The following is a 25,551-nucleotide window of genomic DNA, read 5'->3' on the forward strand; positions in this document are numbered from 1 at the left end:
GAATATTCGTACAATATAGTACAACTGTTTCCGACAATTATCATTAGCTTCGCAAAATAAGTACTTATTTATTGGCGATATAATGAAGTTTTTTTTTATTAAAATGTTGGTGGCAAACAAGCACACCGCCCGTCTGATGGTAACCGGTTACCGTAGCCTTTGGAGGCATGTGACGTCAGTTCTGTGGTTGCGCACGGAAGGGACTTCAAGTTGTGCCAACCCTAATAATTGCTCGTAGCAATGATGACCCGAACAGAGCCGAAAATGCCCGAAAGGAGGAGTGTTGCCCTACCGCTCCAGGATAGAAGTTTTATTGGATATTACTGTATTGTTAGTAGATTGGCATTTTCTCAAAGTCTTCTGAAAATCGATTTTCGCTAAAATGATACAGTATGTTATATATTTTTCATTTGGTACCCCACATTTGTTTAAAAGAAAAAAAAGTTTGTAATGCCGAATTTATGACGTCACAGTAACTACCCCCACCATTTTCACGCTTGTCATCTCATATATTTGTGTTCAGGACAGTATACTGAATGCATTGATACCATATTTAATTATTTTCCCATATCCGAGATGACATGAACAAAAAGTCACCTAAAACCTGTTCCGCCGCCCTACTATGTACGATATAGGTCCTCTCGGGGCGCATTGACAGTTCTCCTTTGCTGACGGAGATCAAATTCTCAGTGACATCAATTAGAACGCGAAATTCTAAGCGTTGCCTGTTTAGTCTACCCAGTACCCAGAGTTCATACTTACCAACTATGCTCAAAATTCGCCCATCAATCGTATTCTAAAACTTTATAATAAACAATTTAGTAGTATCAAAGAGAATATATAGGATAGAGGGGTACTGTCAAAACCAATCCCGAAATCGCGAAAAAAAATTGGCTGTTTCATACATTTTGGCTAGCCCATGCTCTATGGGAAGGTAAATTTATTTTCGCGGTTTCGGGGTTGGTCCCATAGTAAAAGTTGCTCAGTATAATCCCAAAACCTCCCTGGCAACGGGAATGCACTTAATTTTAGCCACCCTGTATAACCTGTTGCACAAAATACTATTATACAAGGTAAGGAAGTTCATCAGCGATCCTTAAAAAACGGTAAAATCAATAATTTCAAGATATTTTTATCAACATTAATATTTTAAAACTTTATTTTATAGTTTACTAGCGAATCGCCCCGGCTTGCACGGATAGTTCAACAAATTTACACAAAACCTTTACAAAATTATAAACCTTTCTCTTGAATCACTATCTATTAAAAAAAACCGCATCAAAATCCATTGCGTAGTTTTAAAGATCTAAGCATACATAGGGACAGACGGACAAACAGCGGAAATCGACTTTGTTTTATGTAGTGATTTATTCTGTTTTTAGTATTTTTGTTGTTATAGCGGCAACAGAAATACATCTGTGAAACTTTCAACTGTCTAGCTATCACGGTTCATGAGATACAGCCTGGTGACAGACGGACAGACAGACAGCGGAGTCCTAGTAATAGGGTCCCGTTTTTACCCTTTGGGTACGGAACCCTAAAAACAGAATGAAATAGATATTTAAGTGGTGCTCCCATACAACAAACGTGATTTATTTACCGTTTTGTGCGTAGTACGGAACCCTTTGTGCGCGAGTCCGACTCGCACTTGGCTGTTTTTTTTTTTAATTTACTACCTATAAAATGTCAGGTAATTTCAAATATTTTTATTGTTGTTCGGAAGTTTGTTATGTTACTATACTATATTATAATACTATAACAACAAACACAGTACTCGGATCAAAGTTTCTGTCGCAGTTTACACGCACACAGTATAGCGTTTTACACGGCGCCTGCCGCACACAACGATAAAAAACCTCGTTGTCGCCGTCGAAAACGTGCGGAGCCGACCGACGCAGGTCCGACCTCTTCAAGCTCTGCCGCGGTACTGAGATCGCCAGCGCGCGTCATCGGTAATATAGAGTAGTTTTCAAAAAATTGCCAAAAAATTAAGGTAGAATTTGATAAACACAAATGTATACCAACAGTATAAGCAAACGTTGTAGATTGCTCGTGTATAAAAATGACTTCGATACTAAGTAGATTTTCGTAGGAATTTACACTTGTTTCGAAGAGAAAATTCCATTCGTTTAACATTGATTTTCTCTTTCTTAAAAGCATGTAGGAAGAATATCGTTCGATATTCCTAAAGTACAGGATATTAGTAATACAAAATATCCAACTTTAGCAGAGTAAACTTCTCAAAATTTACAAATAAGAGCTCACAATTCAGTGCTTCACGCGGTTTTTCGTAAACGACCATCAGAAAAAAAATCATTACTAATTTAATTAGTCCTTTTTCTAAAATGTACAACGATATTCCCAAAGATAAGAAGACGCTCTTACTGGAACAAGTACTCTTTATTTCTAATAATGAGCGTAAAATCTTAAATCTTGTCGGGAATATCATCAATTTTACATTATTTCGACTTTTCTTGTAAGAACGCTCTTAAATCTTTGAACAATGGCATATTAGTAGAATACAAAAAAAGTAATTTTAACGATTTTGAAAATTCATCCCCTAAGGTGGTGAAAAAGGGGTTGAAAGTTTGTATGGAGATCAAATATTTTTTGGAGTGCGGGACTTGAATCTTTGTATAATGGCATATTATTAGAATACAAGAAAAGTAATTTCAGAGATTTTTAAAATTCATCCCTTAAAAAGGTTGAAAAGGGGTTGAAAGTTTGTATAGGGTTCCAATTTTATTTTAAGCTAGGAATTTTGAAACTTCGTAAAAAAGTCATCATCATCTTCCTCGCGTTATCCCGGCATTTTGCCACGGCTCATAGGAGCCTCGGGTCCGCTTGACAACTAATCCTAAGAATTGGCGTAGGCACTAGTTTTTACGAAAGCGATTGCCATCTGACCTTCCAACCCAGAGGGGGAAAACTAGGCCTTGTTAGGATTAGTCCGGTTTCCTCACGATGTTTTCCTTCACCGAAAAGCGACTGGTATAAATATCAAATGATATTCCGTACATAAGTTCCGAAAAACTCATTGATACGAGCCGGAGGTTTGAACCCGCGACCTCCGGATTGAAAGTCGCACGCTCTTACCGTAAAAAAGTATTTCATTAAAAGAGAAGAAAACTGATTTCAGCGTTTTTGAAAATTCACCTCTTAAGGTGGTGCAAAGGGGTTAAAAATTTGTATGAAGGTCAAACATTTTTTTGAGTGCCGGGACTTTAATATTTGTATAAACTTAGTGTATAGTGTAACTTGGTGTATTAGAATACAAGAAAAGTAATTTCAGCGTTTTTAGGGTTCCGTACCCAAAGGGTAAAAACGTGACCCTATTACTAAGACTCCGCTGTCTGTCTGTCCGTCTATCACTAGGCTGTATTTCATGAACCGTGATAGCTAGACAGTTGAAATTACCACAGATGATATATTTATGTTGCCGCTATAACAACAAATACTAAAAACAGACTAAAATAATATTTAAGTTGGGCTCCCATACGACAAACGTGATATTTTTGACGTTTTTTGCGTTCAACTCGCACTTGGCCGGTTTTTAAAAATTCATACCCTAAAGGGGTTAAAAAGGGGTTGAAAGTTTGTAGGGGTCCTAATTTTATTTTAAGCCAGGTACTTGAAACTTCGTAGAAAGATATTTAATAAAAAGAGAAGATAACTAACTTCAGAATTTTTGAAAATTCATCCCCCTAGGTGGTAAAAAATGGGTTGAATATATGTATGGAGATCAAACCTTTTTTTGAGTGCGACACTTCAATCTTTGTATAAAGGCATATTATTAGAATACAAGAAAAGTAATTTAAGCGTTTTTAAATATTCATCTCTTAAAAGGATTAAAAAGGGGTTGAAAATTTGAATCTATTACAAATGCTTTGAAACTTCTTAGAAAAGCATTGTTTAAGCTAACAAAAACAGTTGTTTCAACGTTCTTAGAACTTCAACCCCTAAGGGGGTTTAAAAAGATGATGTAAGTTTATATGTGGTACAAGTTTTATTTTATGGAAGGAGCTTGAAACTTGGTAAAAGGGCATTATATTAAAATAGACGAAAACTGATTTCACCGTTATTGAAGTTTGTATTATTTGCATTTTAAAAAAAAGTAGTGGACTTGAACATCTTCTGAGAGGGTTGAGTGGGTATTGAGAACAGTTTTTTTTAGTTAGGGGCTTGAAACTTCGTAGTTTGTGAAAGACAAATTTCATGCATTGTATAATTATTAACCAATGTTTAACCGTCCCTACTAATACCTTTTGCTGCATAATATTCTATGCTCGTGTAAAAGACTTATATAACCACCAACATACAAATCCACGCGTACGAAGTCGCGGGCAACAGCTAGTTTTATACAAATATATGATGAATATTGGAATGAAATACTGTGAATTACAATAGGATACTGAGCATTTTACTAAAAAACCTCTAGTAAAAAAATGAAGTTAACAATACATAAAAAAAAACCTCTATGAAAAAACCATTACATGAGACCAATTTTTCTCATCGCCCGTACAAAGGAATACTACTAGACTACCTAAAGCAGTGAGGTGGAAGTCACTCACAAATGTATGAAAAAAAGGTTTTGCCGTAAAAACATGGAGGTGATATATTATTATTGCCCGGTACTGCATTTAAAACTTTGTGAATCCATTTTAAATGTAACACTACACACCAACAGTCAAAAGTCACACGCCTAAAAAGTATAAAAAATAAACAATTCAGTCAGCAAGCAACAGCACTGTCAAGTCAACATCGAGAATTCGGAGAATTGTAGATGGCTGAGATTAACCGTTATTATATCGTTCCTCGAAAACAAAAAACATCGTGCTCTCAACTAACCGGTAAGAAGAGAGAACTAAATTTTAAAGTTCGCGTTCCATCAATTAACCGGTTTATTAATGAACGAAATAAAATAACGGTTTAGGAACGATATTAACCGATATTTCAATACCGGTTCCGAGCCCTGGTAGACACACTGGCTCCTTCCCATCTCAACGGAACCAGTAATCACGTGGGTGCGGCGGCTAAAGCGGCCGAAAAGCTCAAAATTAACAAATACAGGGGTCTTGGCCCCGAGTATACTTTCATGCCCTTTGGGGTTGAGAGCCTTGGCCCGTGGGGTCCTAAAACTCTACAGTTTTTTAGAACTATCAGAAAGATTAGTCGACTTCACTGGCGACCGAAGAGCTGGCAATACAGCGGGGAAATGCTGCCAGCATCCTCGGCACCATGCCAAAGGGGCCACATTTTCTCGATGTATTTTAGTTTTATTTAGTTTTTAGTTTTAATTTAGTTTTATTTTATAGATAAGTTTGTTTTTAAGAAATGTATTGTTATTTTTTTGATAATAAAATTATAATTTTAATACATACATCTATATATTATATATCTAGTTATTTATTTTAAAGATCTTTAGTGATAATAATATTATTATTGTATATTTAATTTTATAAATTTTGGTAAAATAAAATCAGTTATGATCAGCAACGCAGGCTTCGTCAAGTGCTTACAACAATAAATCAGCTACAGGCTTCGTCAATCTTAATTACTAAATTAAACTAGGCCAAGAGATCTTTAGTTAAAATATATTTTTTTATAAATTTCTAAGTACTAAATATAAATCAAAGTAATGCTAGGATTAGGTAGTGGAATACAGAAAATAACTAAGCATAGTAACTAGTGAGATTGATGCTATCCGTAGTCAAGATAGTATAAGTTCACAATTATTACGTTTAGTTCTCTAAGGAGCAAATGATGAATTCTAAACAATTACAACATAAGAAAAAAGTTACACATAGATATTTTGGAATTACGGTTTTGGGCAGATTAAGTGTCCTAGTTTAAAATAGGCATAAAACTAAACCGGAACTTCAAATTTCAATATTAAATTTATTTTTATTTTAAGCATATTTACAAAATTAATTCATTAGCTCAAATCGCTCTCCTTTACCTGTATAACTTTACACATTCTACCATAGAATGAGTTGCACGCGGCACGCACTACCTCATCTGGTATATCATCACAAATCTTGACCAACCGATGCTTGATTGAATTTAAATTCATTCCCTGTGTGCTCCCAATCCCGCTGAGCATGTATCTTTATATATAAAAGTCCAACGGATTCAAGTCTGGTGAAGATGCAGGGCATTCTTGCCACGGTATAAAATCTGTCAAATTTGTTCGACACCAGTCTTGTGTACGTTTAGCTTTGCGAGACGGGGCACCTTCTTGTTAAAAGCAATAATAGTCATCCCCATACAACTTTAGGATATTTTCTAGCATATGACCCTGCAACACGTTCTGAGTATAATAATCTAGGTTAATTTTTAGTCCCCGATTAATGAACAGCAGTGGTAGTTTGCCCCTAGGTCTGGAGACATGGCACCCCGTACCACGCTCACGAACGCTTTTGATTACATTTTTGACACGAACAGATGGTTTTCGAGGCTTGGGCCTGATTCTTGAAGATCCCGTTTTTGTAAATCGCTTAATGGTCCGAGATATGAACCTTACATCTATCTAATCTAAATGTTTTAGCTTCTTAAATATCTCGCACGGTCAGATTTTTGATTTAAAAATTTACGAGATGTGCCCTGTTTATCAAAAGCTTGTAGCTTGTAATACAAGTGGAAGTCCCTTTCTAACAAAAGCTGTCAAAAAGTGAGTTCCGCTTGTATTACAAGCTACAAGCTTTTGATAAACAGGGCACTGGTGTTTCGCGTCCATGTTGAAAACAATGTAAAAACAATAGATATCTAGCTGATGTCTAGAAATCAGGATGCATAATTTCTCGATTAATAATAGTTATTTGTTATACAAGGGTGCAAAGTTGTATTTTACCCGCGAGTGTGGAATTGAAACACGAGCAAGCGAAAGGATTCTATAGTTGAACCACGAGCGAAGCGAGTGGTTCTAAAATAGAATCCTGAGCGTACGAGTGTTTCAATACACGAGAAGTAAAATACATTTGCACCCGTGTGTAACACAAAACTTTTCCCCTCACTATAGCGAGGAAAGTGCAACATCCACAGGCGTTAGATCATCTTCATCACTCATTTTTTTACGATAATACGATATTATAACAGAAATCTCTGGAAGTTATGTATTTTTACGTGTCGGAGTCGGTGAGAAAATTTTTGTTGACAATGTTGACATTTCTGACGATGCGTTTTGAAATTGCATCGACTCAACTTGTGCGTTCAGAATTACATTCAACATTATTTAAAAAAACAAATGTTTCTTATGGAATTTAAGGTTTATGACTTAAAATCATTAAATAAAGCTAAATTTGGTATTGTTTATTAAATTCTCAAACCATTTATTTAATGATAATTAATATTGAACTAACCATTATTATGAGCTTTACGTTTTGTTATCTCTCAAAAGCTACTTAAACACGCTCCATCCAAGGTCAAATTACTTTCCCCACTAGTGGATAAAATGCGTTTTTCCCCGCTTGTTTTAAAGGATAAAAGACGGCTTCCCGAGCTAGTGAGGGGAAAAAAATAATATATATAAATTAAAAAAAAGTTCCGCTATGTTTAAGTAAAATGGCATTACAAAACTAGGACACTTAATCTGCCCAATCTGTTTTGAATTGATGATGTTGTTGATGTTGTTGAGTCTGTCCTGTTTATATAAGTTATGTTCTACAAATTCTAGGTAATAAACTATGAGAACCAACATTTGTTTTATAAATTTTACACAAGAAAGGCCGAAAATTAGCTAGTCGAGAACGCTTTCGCGGAACAGTCCAATATATTTTTTGCAAAAGCTGTAGGCAGTTTAGCGTTCCCGAAACATTTGTCGATACATAATTATCATCTTGGCTACGGCCCCACGTGTCGGTTTCGGCAGTTGAGCCGTACTCAAGCCGTAGCCGTTTGAAACAGCTTTGGTTCAGAAGTAAGCCGACGCGACGGTACTGAGGTTATATGTTTGCAGCTGGATCGCGACGGGTTCGCGGTGGTCGAGGGGTTCCTGCGCGACGCGGAGTGTGAGGAGCTGGTCGCCGCCGGCCTGGAGCTCACGCGCCGTCTGCCCGATACACCGCCCACGGTCTTCTCCACCACTCAACCCGAACACGAGGTACTTAACCAACTATACTTAATTATTTACTTTATTTATTTTACCGATAGATAGTAAGAATAGGTACTAAGATTTTTCATACAAATTTTAAATTGTATTTTAAATTTTCTGTAAAGAAATGGGTCAAACACACGGAGAAAAATACTTTAATAACCTGTGGCTTATGTGTTATTATTTCTTAGCTTTCAGATACTCACAGAAAAGACTAATAACAGAAAAGACAGGTAATTACCTAATGTCTTTATTTATGTTTACAGCATTTAAAGGGCAAGTACTTTATGGAAAGCAACGATAAAATCAGCTATTTCTACGAGAAAGATGCTCTCGACGCCGATGGAAAGCTTCAAGTTGACCCAAGCATTTCATTAAATAAGGTAGGTGAAGTTGTTAAATAATAAGGATAATGGAGAGCATCTATTCCTACTATATAAATGCGAAAGTAACTCTGGCTGTCTGGCTGTTACCTCTTCACGCTTAAACCACCAAACCGATTTAGGTAAGTACAGAGTTAGTTTAATGACCGGGAATATACATAGGATAGTTTTTAGGGTACCGTACCTCAAAAGGAATTAAAGGAAAAAAACGGAACCCCTATAGGATCACTCGTGCGTCTGTCTGTCCATCTATCACAGCCTATTTTTTCCGAAAGTACTGGACCAATTAAATTGAAATTTGGTACACATATGTAAGTTTGTGACCCAAAGACGGACATGTAACGTAAATGAATGAATAAACAAATGAATTTTAAACATGGGAGCCACTTGAGGGGTTAAGAAAATAAAAAAATAATGTTTTTCAAACTATATCGTGTTACATATTAAATGAAAGAGTTCATTGTGAAAATCTCAAATATATATATTTTTTATAATTTTAGGGTAAACAATTTAGAAGTTATTCAAGAAAATAGGCAAAAAAATACCATTCCCCCTTTATCTCCGAAACTAATGGGTCTAAAATTTTGAAAAAAAAATCTAAATAGTTCTTTACCTATAGATGACAGGAAAACGTATAAGAAATGTGCAGTCAAGCGTGAGTCGGACTTAATTACTTAGTTTTGATCCGACCTCTACGAATTTATTAAACACATTTCACTCACGTTCCGCATGAAAAAATACATTGTTAAAAATTGTGCAATGTACGGAACCCTTGGAAAGCGAGCCCGACTCGCACTTGGCCCGTTTTTATTGATCATCATCATTCCACGCACATGAAGTCGCAGTTAGTGTATCATTAATATTATGCATGCCTTTAGATTAGTTTATCCTAGGACGAGTATCCGGCAAGTCGAGCTAAAGGTACTTATCTAACAGAGTACGTAACTTGCTGGGTCTGAACATTGATGAATTATCTGTTAAAATACACAGATTTGAATAGGGACAACACATCGGTAATTGTAAAGATCCTTGGACTAGGGAGCTAGCCAAGGCCCGTATGTAGTAGTAGTAGCCGTTTGCCTAATTGGATGACATGTCTGATTGCAGGTGGGGCACGCTCTGCACCTGCTGCATCCCATCTTCCGCTGCTACACGTACAGCGACCGAGTGAAGGCGCTGTGCCGCGCGCTGCACCTGGCCGAGCCGGCCGTTGTGCAAAGCATGTACATCTACAAGAACCCGGGAGTCGGAGGCGAGGGTAGCTTGTTCATTTACTTTTTTTTTACCACGTTAGTGGCAAACAACCATTATAACCTAACCACTTAGTCCTAGGTCAGATAGTAAGGGTTAGCTTTTATGGTAGATTTTCATAGCTAAAAATGTTCATACTGAGGTGTGCCCATGACCACTCGCCCAGGCCAATTTGTATTTTTATTGTTGAATTTCGAACTAGCGACCGAACTAGGCAACGGTTAGACGTTTACATAAAGTTTTCTCAAACGAAAATTTACATACTCAGCTTTAAAAAAACGATATATTTTGCTTGTTTATTACAATAACTGTATATTTGTTATAGCCACATTATCTACGTACTAGCTATATTATGTAGGCGTGGACCTACATAATTTATCTAAAAGAAAAATGAATAATACTGAATAAACAAACTGATAACAAATTATCTACATTGTCGATGATAGTTTGTCACTAACTGTTGAATTGAACCCAACCAATTGTGCTAACATAATTTCAATTAAGTAAACAATTGATCTCCTGCCAACAAAACACTAGGTGTAAAGAGGGTACCAAAGCTACCGATATCCTCTAGTCTGGTTCACGTATCTAATAGTCCGGTGACTGGCTGCATGAAACCCACCTGATAAAAAACCGGCCAAGTGCGAGTCGGACTCGCGTTCCAAGGGTTCCGTACTTTACACAATTTAAACAATGTATTTTTTATGTGAAATGTCTAAAAATCCCGTAGAGGTCGGATCAAAAACTAAGTAATTAAGTCCGACTCACGCTTGACTGCACATTTCTAATAGGTTTTCCTATAATCTATAGGTAAAGATCTATTTTGTATATTTTTTTCTAAATTTTTGATTCAGTAGTTTCGGAGTAATTTTTTGCCTATTTTCTTGAATAACTTCTAAACTGTTTATCTTAAAATTATAAAAAAAAATATCTGAGATTCTCACAATGAGCTCTTTCATTTGATATGTAACACCATATAGTTTGAAAACTTTATTTTTTAATTTTCTTATTAACCCCCCAAAAATGGCCCCCGTATTTAAAATTAATTCTTGTCTTTTCTGTGTGTCTTTGGGTCACAAACTTACACATTTATACCAAATTTCAACTTAATTGGTCCAGTAGTCTCGGAGAAAATAGGCTGTGACAGACGGACATACAGACAGACGCACGAGTGATCCTATAAGTTTCGTTCTTCCCTTTTGAGGTACGGAACCCTAAAAAATAGAAAATACCTACTCTGTGGGGTTAGCTGACTTTTAGTAGCTTCAAAGATAGATATAACTCCGTAATAGATGGATACAGTCTAAGGCAATAACGTGCCTCGAAAATCACGAAAATTTGATATTCGATCAGAGGGCGCCACTAGTTTTGGCCTACTCTCGTATAGAGGGCGTTGACGGTTTCGTTTATTTATAATTTTAACGCATATCAGTGAAAGAACATGGGTCAAAATCATATAAAAATAATTAATGCAAATAAAAAAATCATTTATCCATGTTTAAATACATTTTAACGTCTTCATTTTTAGTTTTAAAGTATGTCGATAGATGGCAGTGAATTTACAGCGGTTACAAAATGTACTATGACAGTACCGCTCTATCTTATTAATCCTTTTTGGTAGCTTCAACCGCTCTTGGTCGATCGCAGCTTAACTTGGCAAATTTCGCGCAATTAAATTTTTAGATGAGGTAAATTATAGCTGTCACGTGGTACCACAAATTCGGTTAGACACAGGAACCTGCCAACATGGGATTTGGCCGACAACTTTTTGTTTATTGTCCTCCATACAAGTTTCATTTTCAGTTTTTGCCATTTGCAAAAAAATTGCCAAGTTAAGCCGCGGCCGACCAAGAGCAGTTGAAGCTACTAATAGTTAGCTACCCCCACAGAGTAGGTATTTTCTATTTTTTTATCAGGTGGGTGTCATGCAGCCGGCCACCGGACTATAACGTTTCATGGTCTCAATATCTATAGAGAAACCTAAATATAAGCCTAAACACGTAATAGTGCAACAGTACCTAGTGTACCTAGTTAAGTACTCTGAAAAACTGTTGCTGCGTTACTAGTTATATAGGTATACACATACAAGATGATTTTTAAGACGTGAACAGTAACCACATTTCCCGATAAAGCTCCCTTAAATTAACGCGGAGCGCTAATTCAAATGACTTATGGACATTATGGTTCATTATTTTTGTGTATGCATTTTTGCACATTGTAGCTTTTCCTCAGTCACCCGTCGCCACGAACGCTGTAAAGGGTTCGAAACGTCGGGATGTATTATAAATTCAATTTATATATTTATTTAATCGTATGGCATAGTAAAACAGTTATAAATACAAATGTAGTCCAATCAGCCACTCAATGGCCTCGCCGCTAAGGACGATCAGGTCTTCAGGAGGTCATTAAATTCAATATACGCGATATAATCAGTTTTCATAGTTTTATTTCATAAGGTAATTGATCGTTGCAATGCTGAGCAGCAGCAAATACAAAGAGGTTGAATTGAACAATTTGATTAATATGCTATAGTAGGGTAAGTAAGCGCCTTGAGTATGCACTTTTGTCTCAGGCGATGCCGCTTGGCACGATTGTTCCTTAGGTCAAACAAAACTAATTTGCCCCGGTAGCCACGATATCGTACCGTGCGTACCCCCGAAAAAGGGGTGGTGAAAGGGTCGGCTCCCCAGGTCCAATCTATGCTATATTTCTTCCCTCTCTTAGCAACTAGGGCAGGTTATATATCATTTTCGTATAATTAGGGACGAGGAATTCATGTATGAAATAATAAATATATATTTCCATACAAAAAAAGAAATTTTTGTACAAAAAATGAAAATGTAATGCAATTTTTATGACAATTTTGGCTACTACAATCAGAGTGTGGCGATTTGCACTAAATAAAAAATTGGACAATGTAGCCCATTTATTCTTCATTCTGAACACATCATTTCCAAGGAGGCATTCATACATTTGTTTGTAGGAAAAAAATAATTTATAGCGCGTGGCGGTGACGATTTTCATACAAATGGCCAGTCAAAGATTAAAAATGTTTACAAAAACACTGAATTTGGCGTTTTTAAAGTATGATTATAATGTTTTAATGCTTGTTTCATGCATTTTTGCCCTGTTTTGGTACAAATTTGCCGTTTTTCTTTTTAATCATACAAACTTTAACCCCCCATTTCACCCCCATAAGGGTCGATATTTTCAAAATTTATTTTATAATTAATTTATACCCATTATAAATAATCGATGCTCAAACGTTTAGCTTAAAATTTTCAGTAGTTTAGGATCTACATGTGTTTGAGTTAAAGACATTTTTATTTCATAATATCCCATATCTACAAAAATATCTAACTAAACTCTACCTTACTCTGCTTACTCCCGGACATCATACAATCTAAACCACTGAAGATATGAAGCTGAAATTAAATACGACCGATTTAAGTTTATGATAAAATAATATCTTATAAAATGAACCCTTAAGGGGGTGAAATGAAAGTTTGTATGTAAGAAAAATAAAAACAACAAATTTGTACCAAAAAAGGGCAAAAATGCATGAAACAAGCATTAAAACAATCATACTTCAAAAACGCCAAATTCAGTGTTCTTGTAAACATTTTTATTTTTTAATCATTAACTTTGGCCATAGTTCCATTTGTATGAAAATCGTCACCGCCACGCGCTATAAATTATGTTTTTCCTACAAAAAAATGTATGAATGTTTCCAGAATAAAGAATAAATGGGCAATATTGTCCAATTTTTTATTTAGCGTAAACCGCCACACTATGACTGTAACAGTCAAAAATGTCACAAAAAATTACATAACATTTTCATTTTTTGCACAAAAATATTTTTTTGTTAGGAAAAGGTAAAACAATTATTTCAAAAATGAATTCCTCGTCCCTAAATTATCCGAAAATGATATATAACTTGCCCTAGTTGCTAAGACCTGGACGAATTAGACCTGGGGAGTCGACCCCTCCCCCCCTCTTTTTGGGGAGTAGACACGGTACGATCTCGTGGCTACCAGGCCAAATCTGCTTTGTTTGACCTAAGGAACAATCGTGCCAAGCGGCATCGCCTGAGACTAAAGTGTATACTGTTCCATACATTTGCTGTCACTACTTACCCTACTACTACTAGTCCGTGACAGTTCTATATAACAAGTAGGGTAACCATAAGACTCGGTAAAAGTGAGTAAAAAAGTGAATAATAACAAAATACGTCAACAGATTTTTTAATATTCTTACGTACAAGCATAGAGTAACTTATACTAGAGCGGTACTGTCATAGTAAATTTTGTAACCCCAGTAAATTCACTGCCATCTGTCGACACACTTTTAAACTAAAAATAAATATTTATAAAAATACGATAAAATGTATTTAAATATAGATAAATGATTTTTTTATTTGCATTAATTATTTTTATATGATTTTGACCCATGTTCTTTCACTGGTATGCGTTAAAATTATAAATAACAAACGAAACAGTCAACGCCCTCTATACGAGTGTAGGCCAAAACTAGTGGCGCCATCTGATCGAGAATCAAATTTTCGTGATTTTCGAGGCACGTTTTTTCCTTAGACTGTATCCATCTATTACGGAGTTATATCTATCTTTGGTACAAGTGTTTACAGTAAACGTACAGAGTAAGCCAAGACACACAGACTTATGAATCACCCTATATATCTACAAGTATCCTATGTTTAATTTGTGGGTTATACCAACGATTAATAGGTACTGAAATAGAATTGACAAATGTATTAATTACTTTTTACTATTTCAATGCTAAATGTTCAACATTTGTGCTATTTTCAACCAAAAGGGTATTTATTGTCGGTTGTCAATAAGGCGCTATTTCCTTATAGCTGAAATCAACCTTATCGCCAAGTGACAATGTGGTACCTTTTGGTTGAAAACGTCACATTTTTATATACTTAGGTATAATATAGGTATGTACTTTATCTGAATTTCAGTGGTTCCGCATCAAGATATATCATATTTACATACAGAGCCAATTTCACCAATAGGGTTTTGGATAGCTCTAGAAGACGCAACTATTCAAAACGGTTGCCTTTGGATGGCTCGTGGGTCCCACAAGTCGGGTGTCCACAGACGGATGCTCCGCAGTCCTGGTGATAGAAACAAATGTATCTATGACAAGCCCGCGCCCGTCTACCCGGAGTCGAGCTTCACCCCCGTCCCAGTCAGTAAAGGTAAATCCAACAAATGTATCTATGACAAGCCCGCGCCCGTCTACCCGGAGTCGAGCTTCACCCCCGTCCCAGTCAGTAAAGGTAAATCCAACAAATGTATCTATGACAAGCCCGCGCCCGTCTACCCGGAGTCGAGCTTCACCCCCGTCCTAGTCAGTAAAGGTAAATCCAACAAATGTATCTATGACAAGCCCGCGCCCGTCTACCCGGAGTCGAGCTTCACCCCCGTCCCAGTCAGTAAAGGTAAATCCAACAAATGTATCTATGACAAGCCCGCGCCCGTCTACCCGGAGTCGAGCTTCACCCCCGTCCAGTCAGTAAAGGTAAATCCAACAAAAGTATCTATGACAAGCCCGCGCCTGTCTACCCGGAGTCGAGCTTCACCCCCGTCCCAGTCAGTAAAGGTAAATCCAACAAATGTATCTATGACAAGCCCGCGCCCGTCTACCCGGAGTCGAGCTTCACCCCCGTCCCAGTCAGTAAAGGTAAATCCAAGAAATGTATCTATGACAAGCCCGCGCCCGTCTACCCGGAGTCGAGCTTCACCCCCGTCCCAGTCAGTAAAGGTAAATCCAGCAAATGTATCTATGACAAGCCCGCGCCCGTCTACCCGGAGTCGAGCTTCACCCCCGTCCCAGTCAGTAAAGATAAATCCAACAAATGTATCTATGACAAGCCCGCGCCCGTCTACCCGGAGTCGAGCTTCACCCCCGTCCCAGTCAGTAAAGGTAAATCCAACATCGTTATAATACAGTTGGTTATTATTCAATATATAGTGGAAAAGTTTGGATTAATCGTTTCCCACGGGCGTTTTAAATACTGTGGCTGACGATATTGACGCGACCCAGCTGTGCGATAACAGACAGGTTTCATGTCTAGATGATTGTGCCGCGATTAGGAATACATTTAAAAAGCCTTTTATGTTGATTACTCAAAATATACGTAGCCATCAGCGCAATCTTGATTATTTTAAGTGTGTGATAAAACGAGCTAATCTCGCGCCTGATGCTATAGTACTGACGGAGTGCTGGCTACAAGTATGCCCCCAGCTACCGACCCTCCAGGGGTATAACTGCTTCGCGTCAGACCAGCACTACTTGCAAAATGACGGAGTAATTATTTTTGTTAAAGAAAATTTAAGTGTAAAGGTCCAAAAAAATAATATTAAAGAGGCAAATGTTTTATTTCTAAGAATTAATAACGAATTTGACTTAATAGGAATATACAGATCGCCTAGTTATAGTAACCCTGCTATCTTTTTGGATTCGTTGGATACGTTTTTATCACATAGCACAGACTGTAAACATGCTATAATAACGGGCGATATTAACATAAACATCACGCCAAACGCTTGCAGCAGCGGGGCTGACGACTACTTAAATGTTTGTTCAGAGCACGGCTTTTACCCGGGTAATTTTTTGCCCACTCGTGGGAACAATTGCTTAGATCATGTCATGATAAGATCCAAGCTAAAAGTGGCAGTCGTCACTTGTAACGAAGATATCACAGATCATCTCCTTATTATGACACTCTTTGACCATGCGATATCGAGCGAAAAACGTAAATATACTACTAAACTAGATTTAAAATCAATGGATTCTGAAATTAAGAGTATAGATTGGTCGCCTCTATACCAGATAAATGACGTAAATGTTGCATGTGAATTTTTTTGTACCTCACTTACAAATATAATTAAAAAACACAAAAAATGTGTCCCCGTAAGTAACTCTAAACGTACATTTAAACAATGGATTACTCCCGGGCTCCTAAAATGTATACGAAAAAGAAGCAGGTTGCACCAACAGGCAAATAAAAACCCGAACGACGAGACCATCCAAATTCAATACAAAAGATATAGGAACACTTGCGCCGATATTTTAAAAGAAGTTAAAGTTAAATATCATCAACGAGAGCTTTTAGAAGCACGCCTAGATGCCAAGAAAACATGGAAGACGGTTAAATCGGCATGTAATATTGCGTCTACCCGCTCCCATGCTTCTGAACTCCTCGAACTTGATACGAACCCAAAAGTTTCGCTAAATACAGTAAACACCTTTTTTAGTTCCGTCGGCAAGGATTTAGCGGAGGTGACGCTCAATAGAATGGGAGTAAGTGAGGCGCACTTGGCCAAAATGCAACAGGGTGACAGTTCTCCGGTTTCGTCATTTTTCCTTCGACCTACTGACACTCACGAGGTAGCCTCTTTTATTAGACAATTAAAGGCTGGTACTTCCCCGGGATTAGACGGCATCACACCAGATATATTAAAAATGACTGTGAATAGCGTTTCCGAGCCCATCACTTATTTGTGTAATCTGAGCGTGACTTCCGCTACTTTCCCAAATCTTCTCAAGCTGGCCTCAGTAACACCAATTTACAAGGCAGGTAGTAGAGAACAAGTCACTAACTATAGGCCAATTTCCTTGCTTAGTATAATTGGTAAACTTATTGAGAAAATTATCAATGCACAGTTGTTGCTGTTTCTTCAGCGCAATAACAGCCTGTCACCTAACCAATTTGGCTTTAGACAAAATAGATCCACCGAACAAGCGATTGACCTACTTGTTGGTAAAATAGTAGATTCTTTAGATAAAGGCGAAAAGTGCGTAGGAATATTCTTAGATCTTGCCAAGGCCTTCGATACTGTTTCTATTCCGATCCTATTGGCTAAACTCGAGAGACTTGGCATCAGGGGGCTCGCACTTAAGTGGTTCGAATCTTATTTACGAGATCGTAGGCAGTGTGTCCGGGTGGGAGAACATACCAGCGACTTTGCTAACGTAGATTTTGGGGTCCCCCAGGGAAGTGTACTCGGCCCAACTCTGTTTTTGGCTTATATCAACGGCCTCTGCAACCTTAAACTAAAAAATGCTATAACAATATCATTTGCCGATGATACAGCTATTCTGGTACGCGGAAAAAGCTGGCCAGAAGTCGAAAGTACCGCGGAGCTTAACTTAAAACTAGTCGTAGAATGGCTCGACTCCAACTTGCTAACATTAAACGTCCAGAAGACCAAATATCTATGTTTCTCGATCGATTCCAGAGGTCAACCTCACGATGGATTTATATTACGGTTAGACATCAGAATGACGTGCTGTCCGGGTCCTCCAATTTCAGCAGCGCTAGCTTCTTAGAGCGTTCAAACACCATGCGATACCTTGGTGTAATGGTCGATATTCACCTGACTTGGCGGCAGCACATCGAGTCAATTAAAAGCCGTGTTCGTAAGCTCATGTTTGTCTTTCGCACGTTAAGAAATATTGCATATCCTGAACTGTTGAGGACAGTTTACTTCGCTCTTTGTGAATCCGTGCTATGTTACTGCAATTCAGTGTGGGGAGGGGCGGCAAAGACGCACCTCATTACTTTAGAAAGAGCTCAAAGGTCCCTTCTCAAAGTGATTTACCGGAAACCATCACGGTACAGTACTAAAGAACTACCTTACACGCTCGCCAATGTTCTTTCGGTTCGCCAATTATACCTTAGGAAAATCATGTATAATTATGGAAAACTGCATGACAAGATTTTTGAAGCAGATACAAGACGCCGTCAGCGCTGGAAAACCACAAAAACGCGTACAAAATTTGCCCAAAGATTTCACCCCTTCATTTCAGCTTTAGTTATGAAATCATTCTGTAAACTACATCCAATAAAGAAACCTCCTAGCAAACGGTATCTAACTAAGTGGCTTAGTCAACTGGATTACCACGACACTGAATTCCTCCTATATGTGTTAAAATAATTAAATATTTATATATTACATTCACATCACATATGTTAAATTTTTTATACATTTTTATAAAAAAAATAATTAAGAAGTATAATTATCCTCTTATTATAAACTTTTTAGTATGCATTTTTACACACTAACACACACACGCGCGCGCGCACACACACACACACACACACACACACACACACACTCACACACACAGACACACACACACACACACACACACACACACACACACACACACACACACACACACACACACACACACACACACACACACACACACACAGACAGACAGAGAGAGAGAGAGAGAGAGAGAGATACATTTCTTTTTGGACTCATGTATACGATACCCAGCTATTATTATTATTATTTTTCATTCATTTAAATACCTTGATTCTAAACTGTAACCTTAGTTGTAAATAGTATAAACTAGAATTTTTAGCTAGTAAGTAAATAAATGTTAATTAGAGTTAATTAGTTAATATACTTATAATATAGTTGTGTAACCTGAAGGAAGAGCGGCGCCACCCAACACAGGCATTTTGCTTACCGGGTGGCTCCATCACCTTATATTATGAAATAAGTGTGTCTTACGCAATAAAGAATTTTGAATTTTTGGAAATTCGAAAACCGTGCAACTTCTGCTAAGGTCATGTTAAGCTGGTTTGGATCATCTTAGGGTGTCGGGTGTCCTACCACCAGTGTTAGTTTGACGTGGTATTTTTGGGGCAACCTGTATATCTATTTTGTAGGAAATTTTATACAGATTACTTACGTACAAGATTATTTTTTGCTGTGGGCTACCGTTTACGAGTTATTTACGAAAATTTAAACAAGAGCCACAGAACAAATTAAGGTGCGTTGGGTTAAGATTGAACGGGTTTTTCACGAGGGGTAAGACAAAAAATCGTCAGTATGATGAAGCATTACGGGCGACTTTTCATCTTACCCCGCATGAAAACCCTTTCAACCTTACCCCCCTAACGCACCTTATAAGTAACTTTCCCACTTTAATATAATTTGTAATATTGATCCTAGTGAAAACGTGTACTGAATCTATTGTAGAATTTTTTATGTAGATTACTTATGTAATAGAATATGTTTTTGCTACGGCCCACCGTTTAAGAGTTATTTACGAAAAACTATAAAAAGGGACCCTAACCCCCCTCCCCCCACCAGTTCCCACCAGTTAGCTTCAACCCCACTTACACAACTTGTTTAATAAAACCATTCCCTACAACTATGCCAAAATTTGTTTTAAACACGAATTATTTCCCCTGTATTTTCTTCGTTTGGTGGCCTATTAATAGTAATTTACCTATATACATACACTGCTTTATCTGCACGCATTAGGTATGAGCTCTTTTTTAAGCGTGTCTTTTCTCTTTCTTAAGCATGTTACGACCGGCATGATGGCATCGTTATTCTGTCGTGCTATATCAGGCAGCGTCATCGAAATATCGCTCGCTCATTATATTATAAGCTGATGGATCGAGCGATAATGGTTCGCTCATTTTACACGCAAGAGGAGCGACAGTTAGTTTCTAAACAGATAAACAAACTAAGTTTTGCGACAAGTAGGGTAAGGTAGGAAACAGTGGCTCGGAAAAAATAGCCGGGTACAGTGGCTCACTCAACCTAATTCCAACATGATAGAGGCGATATTGGGGCGACTGAGCCACTGCTCGAGCTGGCCCCCGGATGCCAACGACCCCTTCGACGCCCTCGTCCTTGAGGTCCTAAACATGCCGGTCGGACCTAGAAGCCCCAAACGCGTCACGCCGCCGCCAGCGCCAGCAACCATCTACCGCACGCCCCCGGCTGCCGACCTCTTCGACGACCTCTTCGACGACCTCGTTGCGGTCTTAAGCAGCCCGGATGGACCTAGAAGCCCCAAACATTCATAACAACAGGGCCATACGAGCCCGCACAGAAGCCAGCCCACTTTTTGGGCCTCAAGAGACCCGTCCGTTGTAACGGGCGGCGCATAGAAACCGCCAAAAATCCTAGAAAGGATGGAAAGGCAATTCGCCCCTCCTTCGGAGGTGCGAAAGAAGCAACGATACTCGAGCTGAGCTACTGTTTCCTACCCTGCCCTACCTACTTAGTTTTTTTTTAATAGTCAAACTAGAATCGACCCCCGACTTGAATGTCATTATACAATCGAATTCGATGTTATTATTATAAAGTCTATTAGCCATTTCCGTCAGTAAAATACTAAAAAGCGGCATATAAAAAATTTAGGCGCGAAGGGTCATCGTCCCACAGAAAATTTGAATTTCGCGCCTTTTTCTACTGACAAAGACGCGAAAACACGCATCAATAACATTTTCACAGATAAGAAATTTGTTCTAACAAAACAGGTTATCTTTATGCTGCCCGTAATTTAAGGATTCTAAAAATAAATAATATAATAAATATTAAATTACTCATTGATTACCATGATAATGGACAAAATAATTAAAATGTTGAATGGGCATTTCTATTTAGTTGTACCAAAAAATTTTGTGTTAAAATTGGAAAATTTTATATTATATCTACTGAAGTTGGGGGCAACTTGCATTTTAGAGTTTGGAATTTTTATATTATTTCCACTCAGAATCACGAGCTCTTTCGATCCTAATACCAGAAAAAAAGTGTCCCCAAAATTTTATACTTACAATTTGTTTTGTCCGATTTGTTACGGTCATAGAAGGTTGTATTGAAAACCGTAACCAAACGGACTAAAAATTATGGGGACACTATTTCTCAGTAAAAATGGAAAAAGCTCGTGATTCTGAGTAGATATTATAAAAAAATTTCCAATTATAACACAAATTGTTTGGTACAACTGAATAGAAATGCCCAAAAATATGATATAGATCGAAAATAAAAGTGAGGTCGAAATAGTATACTTAATATCCAAAGGTTACGTCACAATGTCACTCAGGCGTGTGGGAACGTTTGATTTTCATACAAATCGCGGTTCTGAAAAGTAAAACAGATTCAGATTCAGACCAGATGTGCAAGTTACTTCTGGCAAAGATGCCCGTGTTGTCGGGCAAACGATGATTCGAAAGTGATGATGATAATGATTAGTATTACTCTAAATTGAATAAATATTGACAGGGACGTGCATATTAATCCATGGGAACGTGGTACACCGCAGCGCGGCGAATCGCAGCGCGGCTAGCCGGCCCGCCTACACCTTCCACGTGGTCGAGAAGAAGGACAACAACTACTCCGAGGACAACTGGCTACAAGAAGGAGAGAATGCCCCCTTTTTGAATATTTACACGACATCTCAGATGCTATAATGTTATAGGTACTATTGCTATGACCGTTAAGACGAAGGGGAACGACGTTACGTGATAGCTATTGCATACCAACTTAGATCCCAGTTTTCTCTCTGGAAATGTATGTTCTAGACAATATTTTTACTAAAATAGATGCATATTAACCCTTTCGTTTCAATTTTTATAAGGTTAAAAAAATACGACATGTATATAAAACAATTTAAAAAAGTCAAACGAAGGGACATAGCTATGGTTAATATACGATAAATTGTGTAAAAATATTTTTTAATACAGTTGCTCAAAAAGTGCTACTTTTCGTGGCTGTTTAGCGTGCGGAAAGTTGGTTTTCGCGAACTAGTGCTTTTTACTTTTCCAATTTTTTTAAATTTTAACTTGTTCCAATTCATGACTACTTATTGATGAGTGTTAATATTAGTTTCCTTTAAACGTCGTAATCAACATAAAAACCTACTGTTAATGTAAGAATACGAAAAATATGCATATTTCATATTTTATTACTTACCTCTTCATCATTATAAGTATTATAACACGTTTATTTTTTAATGTTGAAAAACCGTTCTTATAAAGTTGTCTGAATGGAACGGAACGCCTGTCAAAGAAGAGGCGTATTTTCTTACTACAAGAATGTTTTAAGTTTTCAAAGGCAACATTCGATATTGTTTTTATAAATATACGATACACAAATAATCGTAAATAACGATATTTAGGTAATAATAGTACAATGTTTTAATATTTACAATTGTTTCTGTCTTATAGAACATGCATTTGAAAAAAAAACTTACATTGAAGTGGGTTCAATAATAATAGCAAAATCTATTCTAGTCGAATAAAAGCTAGAAAAACACCTCTTCATAATGTCAATGTCAATGATGTCACTGATGTCAGTGTCACAGAATTAATAATATAAAAGTTTCGAATTCCATTCCTTACTTGTTGCTTTTCTTATTTTTTCGCAACTGTATTAAAAAACGTCGTTCGATACACGTGCGGATATGTCATTCTTCACTCGTCCCGAGTCTTGCCACTCGCCTACGGCTCGTGGCAAGATATCTCAGTACTCGTGAAGTAATGACATACTTTCCGCACTAGCATCGAAATGTACTATTCCCTAATGTCAATATCCGAGGAGGAAAATCGGGACTACGTTTGTATGAAGAAGCGGTGGTCCACTATCCTCTTAAAGACACAATACTTACTTATTTGGGTGAATCAGCTTTTATTACTCGTTGCCAAGGGCACGTTCGGCCCTTTCCCCTTCGGGCCGTTCCCCTGCGCCACTCTTAAAACCCTGATTTTTCATTAAAAAAAATACCAAATGTGCATTTTAGAGGTCGTTAGGTATAAGCCATTTCAATACAAACAACATAAGATAAACCTGTGTGACACTTATTGTCCCCCGGAAAAACGGGACAGAAAAACATTTAGTGATACATACATATACTCTAGATTAGGTTTGTGAATTCATTAATTAAAAATAGCATATCTACCTACCGGTGCTATCTTATTTAAGTAAGTTAATCTGATGTTTCATACCTGCTTTAATTGAACCAAGATTGTAACCGAACCAAAACATCTGACATAATTATAGAAACCGTGCGTGTTGGAAGGTCTGCCATCTAGTGGCTTAAATCTAAAACTGGAAACTTGACATAAAGCTTCGCGCCAATGAATAGACTTCTGTGCTGCCGACGCTGCCGTGCTGCCGTCTACAGTTCATGCACGCTCCCTGTAAGATATCGATTGTCCTAATTTATGCTGAAATAGTACGAATTTGTAGATAATGTGGGGCTGAGTGAATGTCACTAGAGAATACATGTATAACGCATTGCTTTTTATCCCTGAAGATATATCTCATTTTATTAAACACCTAAATTATCAATGATGCAGAATTTTATTCATGTTTACTTTACCAATGATATACTTATTACACTAACTACCTAATTATAACATAGTTCCAAGGTGAATGTACCAAAAGTTTATAATTATTACGTCGAGTAATAATACATAGTGATGTCATTGTGATAATATCGATAATAAACATCTAATAACAAAACTCTGTTTTTAATTACATATCCTTTTACGAACGAGATACGAACTGACAGAACTTCGAAGTGTAACTAGGTAGGTGCTGTTGAAACAGTATCTTTTGCTGCATAGTCCACCAACATACAAATCCACGCGTACGAAATCGCGGGCAACAGCTAGTATTTATTTAAATACCTATGTCACTGTAATGTAAGGATGTTTCGTTTGGTTATAACAGTTGACATTGACAGTCTGAACTCTAATTCGCAACCACTTCGATTCAGTTGGAAAATTTGAATCAAGCTGTTATTAGGTCTGATCTCAGTGAGAGAATAATACCTCTAAGATGAATTATGATAAAGAGAGGGATTTAATTAGACGCCTTTAGGGCTAACAGCTAACAGCCCGTGGCCGTGGTGAACCGAAAGCAACCGCGAGTGCCGGCGGATTCACAAAATAACTTTAATTTAACTATTACTTACCAACTTCGCAGCATCAATTTGGAATATTAATTTATAGGAAGGATCTTTTTAGTGTATCACTTTCATTTATAATTAATAAATTATATACCTAGTCCTCGATGACAATAGCCATATTATCGCTACTCACGCTGCACCCTATCATTATAACTAGTTAGTTACCTCAAACCAGATATACCTACTACATACTTACTTATGTTTAAATAGTAATAAAAATAAAATATTGGTGGAACAGCGGCAAGGCGTGCGACTTTCAAACCAAGGGTCTCTGGTTCGAACCCCGACTCGTACCAATGATCCTGAAACTTAATATTTAAGTAGGTACCTACATAAATATCATTAGGTAGATATTTGCCACTCGCTTTTTGATGTACGAAAACAACGTCAGGAAACCGAACTAGTCCGAAAAAGGGCCTAGTTTCCCCTGGCCTTACGCTGCGTCTTACGTAAGCGAACAACTCGCGAACGCGAAGCTTAGCGGCGCGGCGGGCCCACGGCGTTTGCGTTCGCAAATCGCAACGATATCGCCCACGTAGGGCACTTCTATAGGTATCAAAGGCAATTGATTCACCCCGCGCCGCATCGCTTTGCTTCTCGTTCGCGTGTTGTTCGCCTACGTAGGACGTTGCGGTCGCTGCGTTAGTTTAAAAGTGAGCTTGGAAGGCAGTCGAAATAATAACAGGGTCGTTGGAGAAACACTTATATGTACATACAGTATACTGCAGTACTAAATGAATTAGGCTTAAGTGAAAGAAAACAATCGGCGCTTACTTGTGCATATAAAATGTTCTATGAACTGCCTTTCGGATGAAATATTTGTAGAATTCTTGCATCTAAGCATATCGCAATCGTAACTTTACTGGGTTACTAGGTGGTAAAACAACGCATCAAGTTTGGGTTCGTTAGAATCATCTCGATGAGTTAGTTAGTACCTAATGAGGGCTATCGCGCTCAATTTCGCCGCTAGCGGCGCTAGTGTAGATGGTCTATAGGTATATGTGCCAACAAAACTATATGCAAAATTAAACAGGTTGAAAAAACGGCAAATTTAGACGTTAAAATACC

The 25,551-nt window shown here is 37.6% G+C and overlaps 2 protein-coding genes across 2 annotated transcripts in view; both read left to right on the top strand.

Moving 5' to 3' along the window:
• The window catches only part of LOC134755143 (phytanoyl-CoA dioxygenase domain-containing protein 1), a 31,482-nt gene extending 7,447 nt beyond the window's left edge, over positions 1 to 24,035 (top strand). Inside the window, exons 2-6 of the mRNA XM_063691622.1 lie at positions 7,955 to 8,098; positions 8,356 to 8,472; positions 9,580 to 9,730; positions 14,708 to 14,947; positions 21,795 to 24,035. Coding sequence (XP_063547692.1) covers positions 7,955 to 8,098; positions 8,356 to 8,472; positions 9,580 to 9,730; positions 14,708 to 14,947; positions 21,795 to 21,982 — 840 coding nt within the window. The 3' untranslated portion in view covers positions 21,983 to 24,035. The remainder of the gene's footprint in view (positions 1 to 7,954; positions 8,099 to 8,355; positions 8,473 to 9,579; positions 9,731 to 14,707; positions 14,948 to 21,794) is intronic.
• The window catches only part of LOC134754305 (proton-coupled amino acid transporter-like protein CG1139), a 522,474-nt gene that overhangs the window by 426,312 nt on the left and 70,611 nt on the right, over positions 1 to 25,551 (top strand). The gene's annotated exons all lie outside the window — the stretch shown is intronic.

Source organism: Cydia strobilella, chromosome Z (genome assembly GCF_947568885.1).
Source record: "Cydia strobilella chromosome Z, ilCydStro3.1, whole genome shotgun sequence".
Lineage (NCBI taxonomy): Eukaryota > Metazoa > Arthropoda > Insecta > Lepidoptera > Tortricidae > Cydia > Cydia strobilella.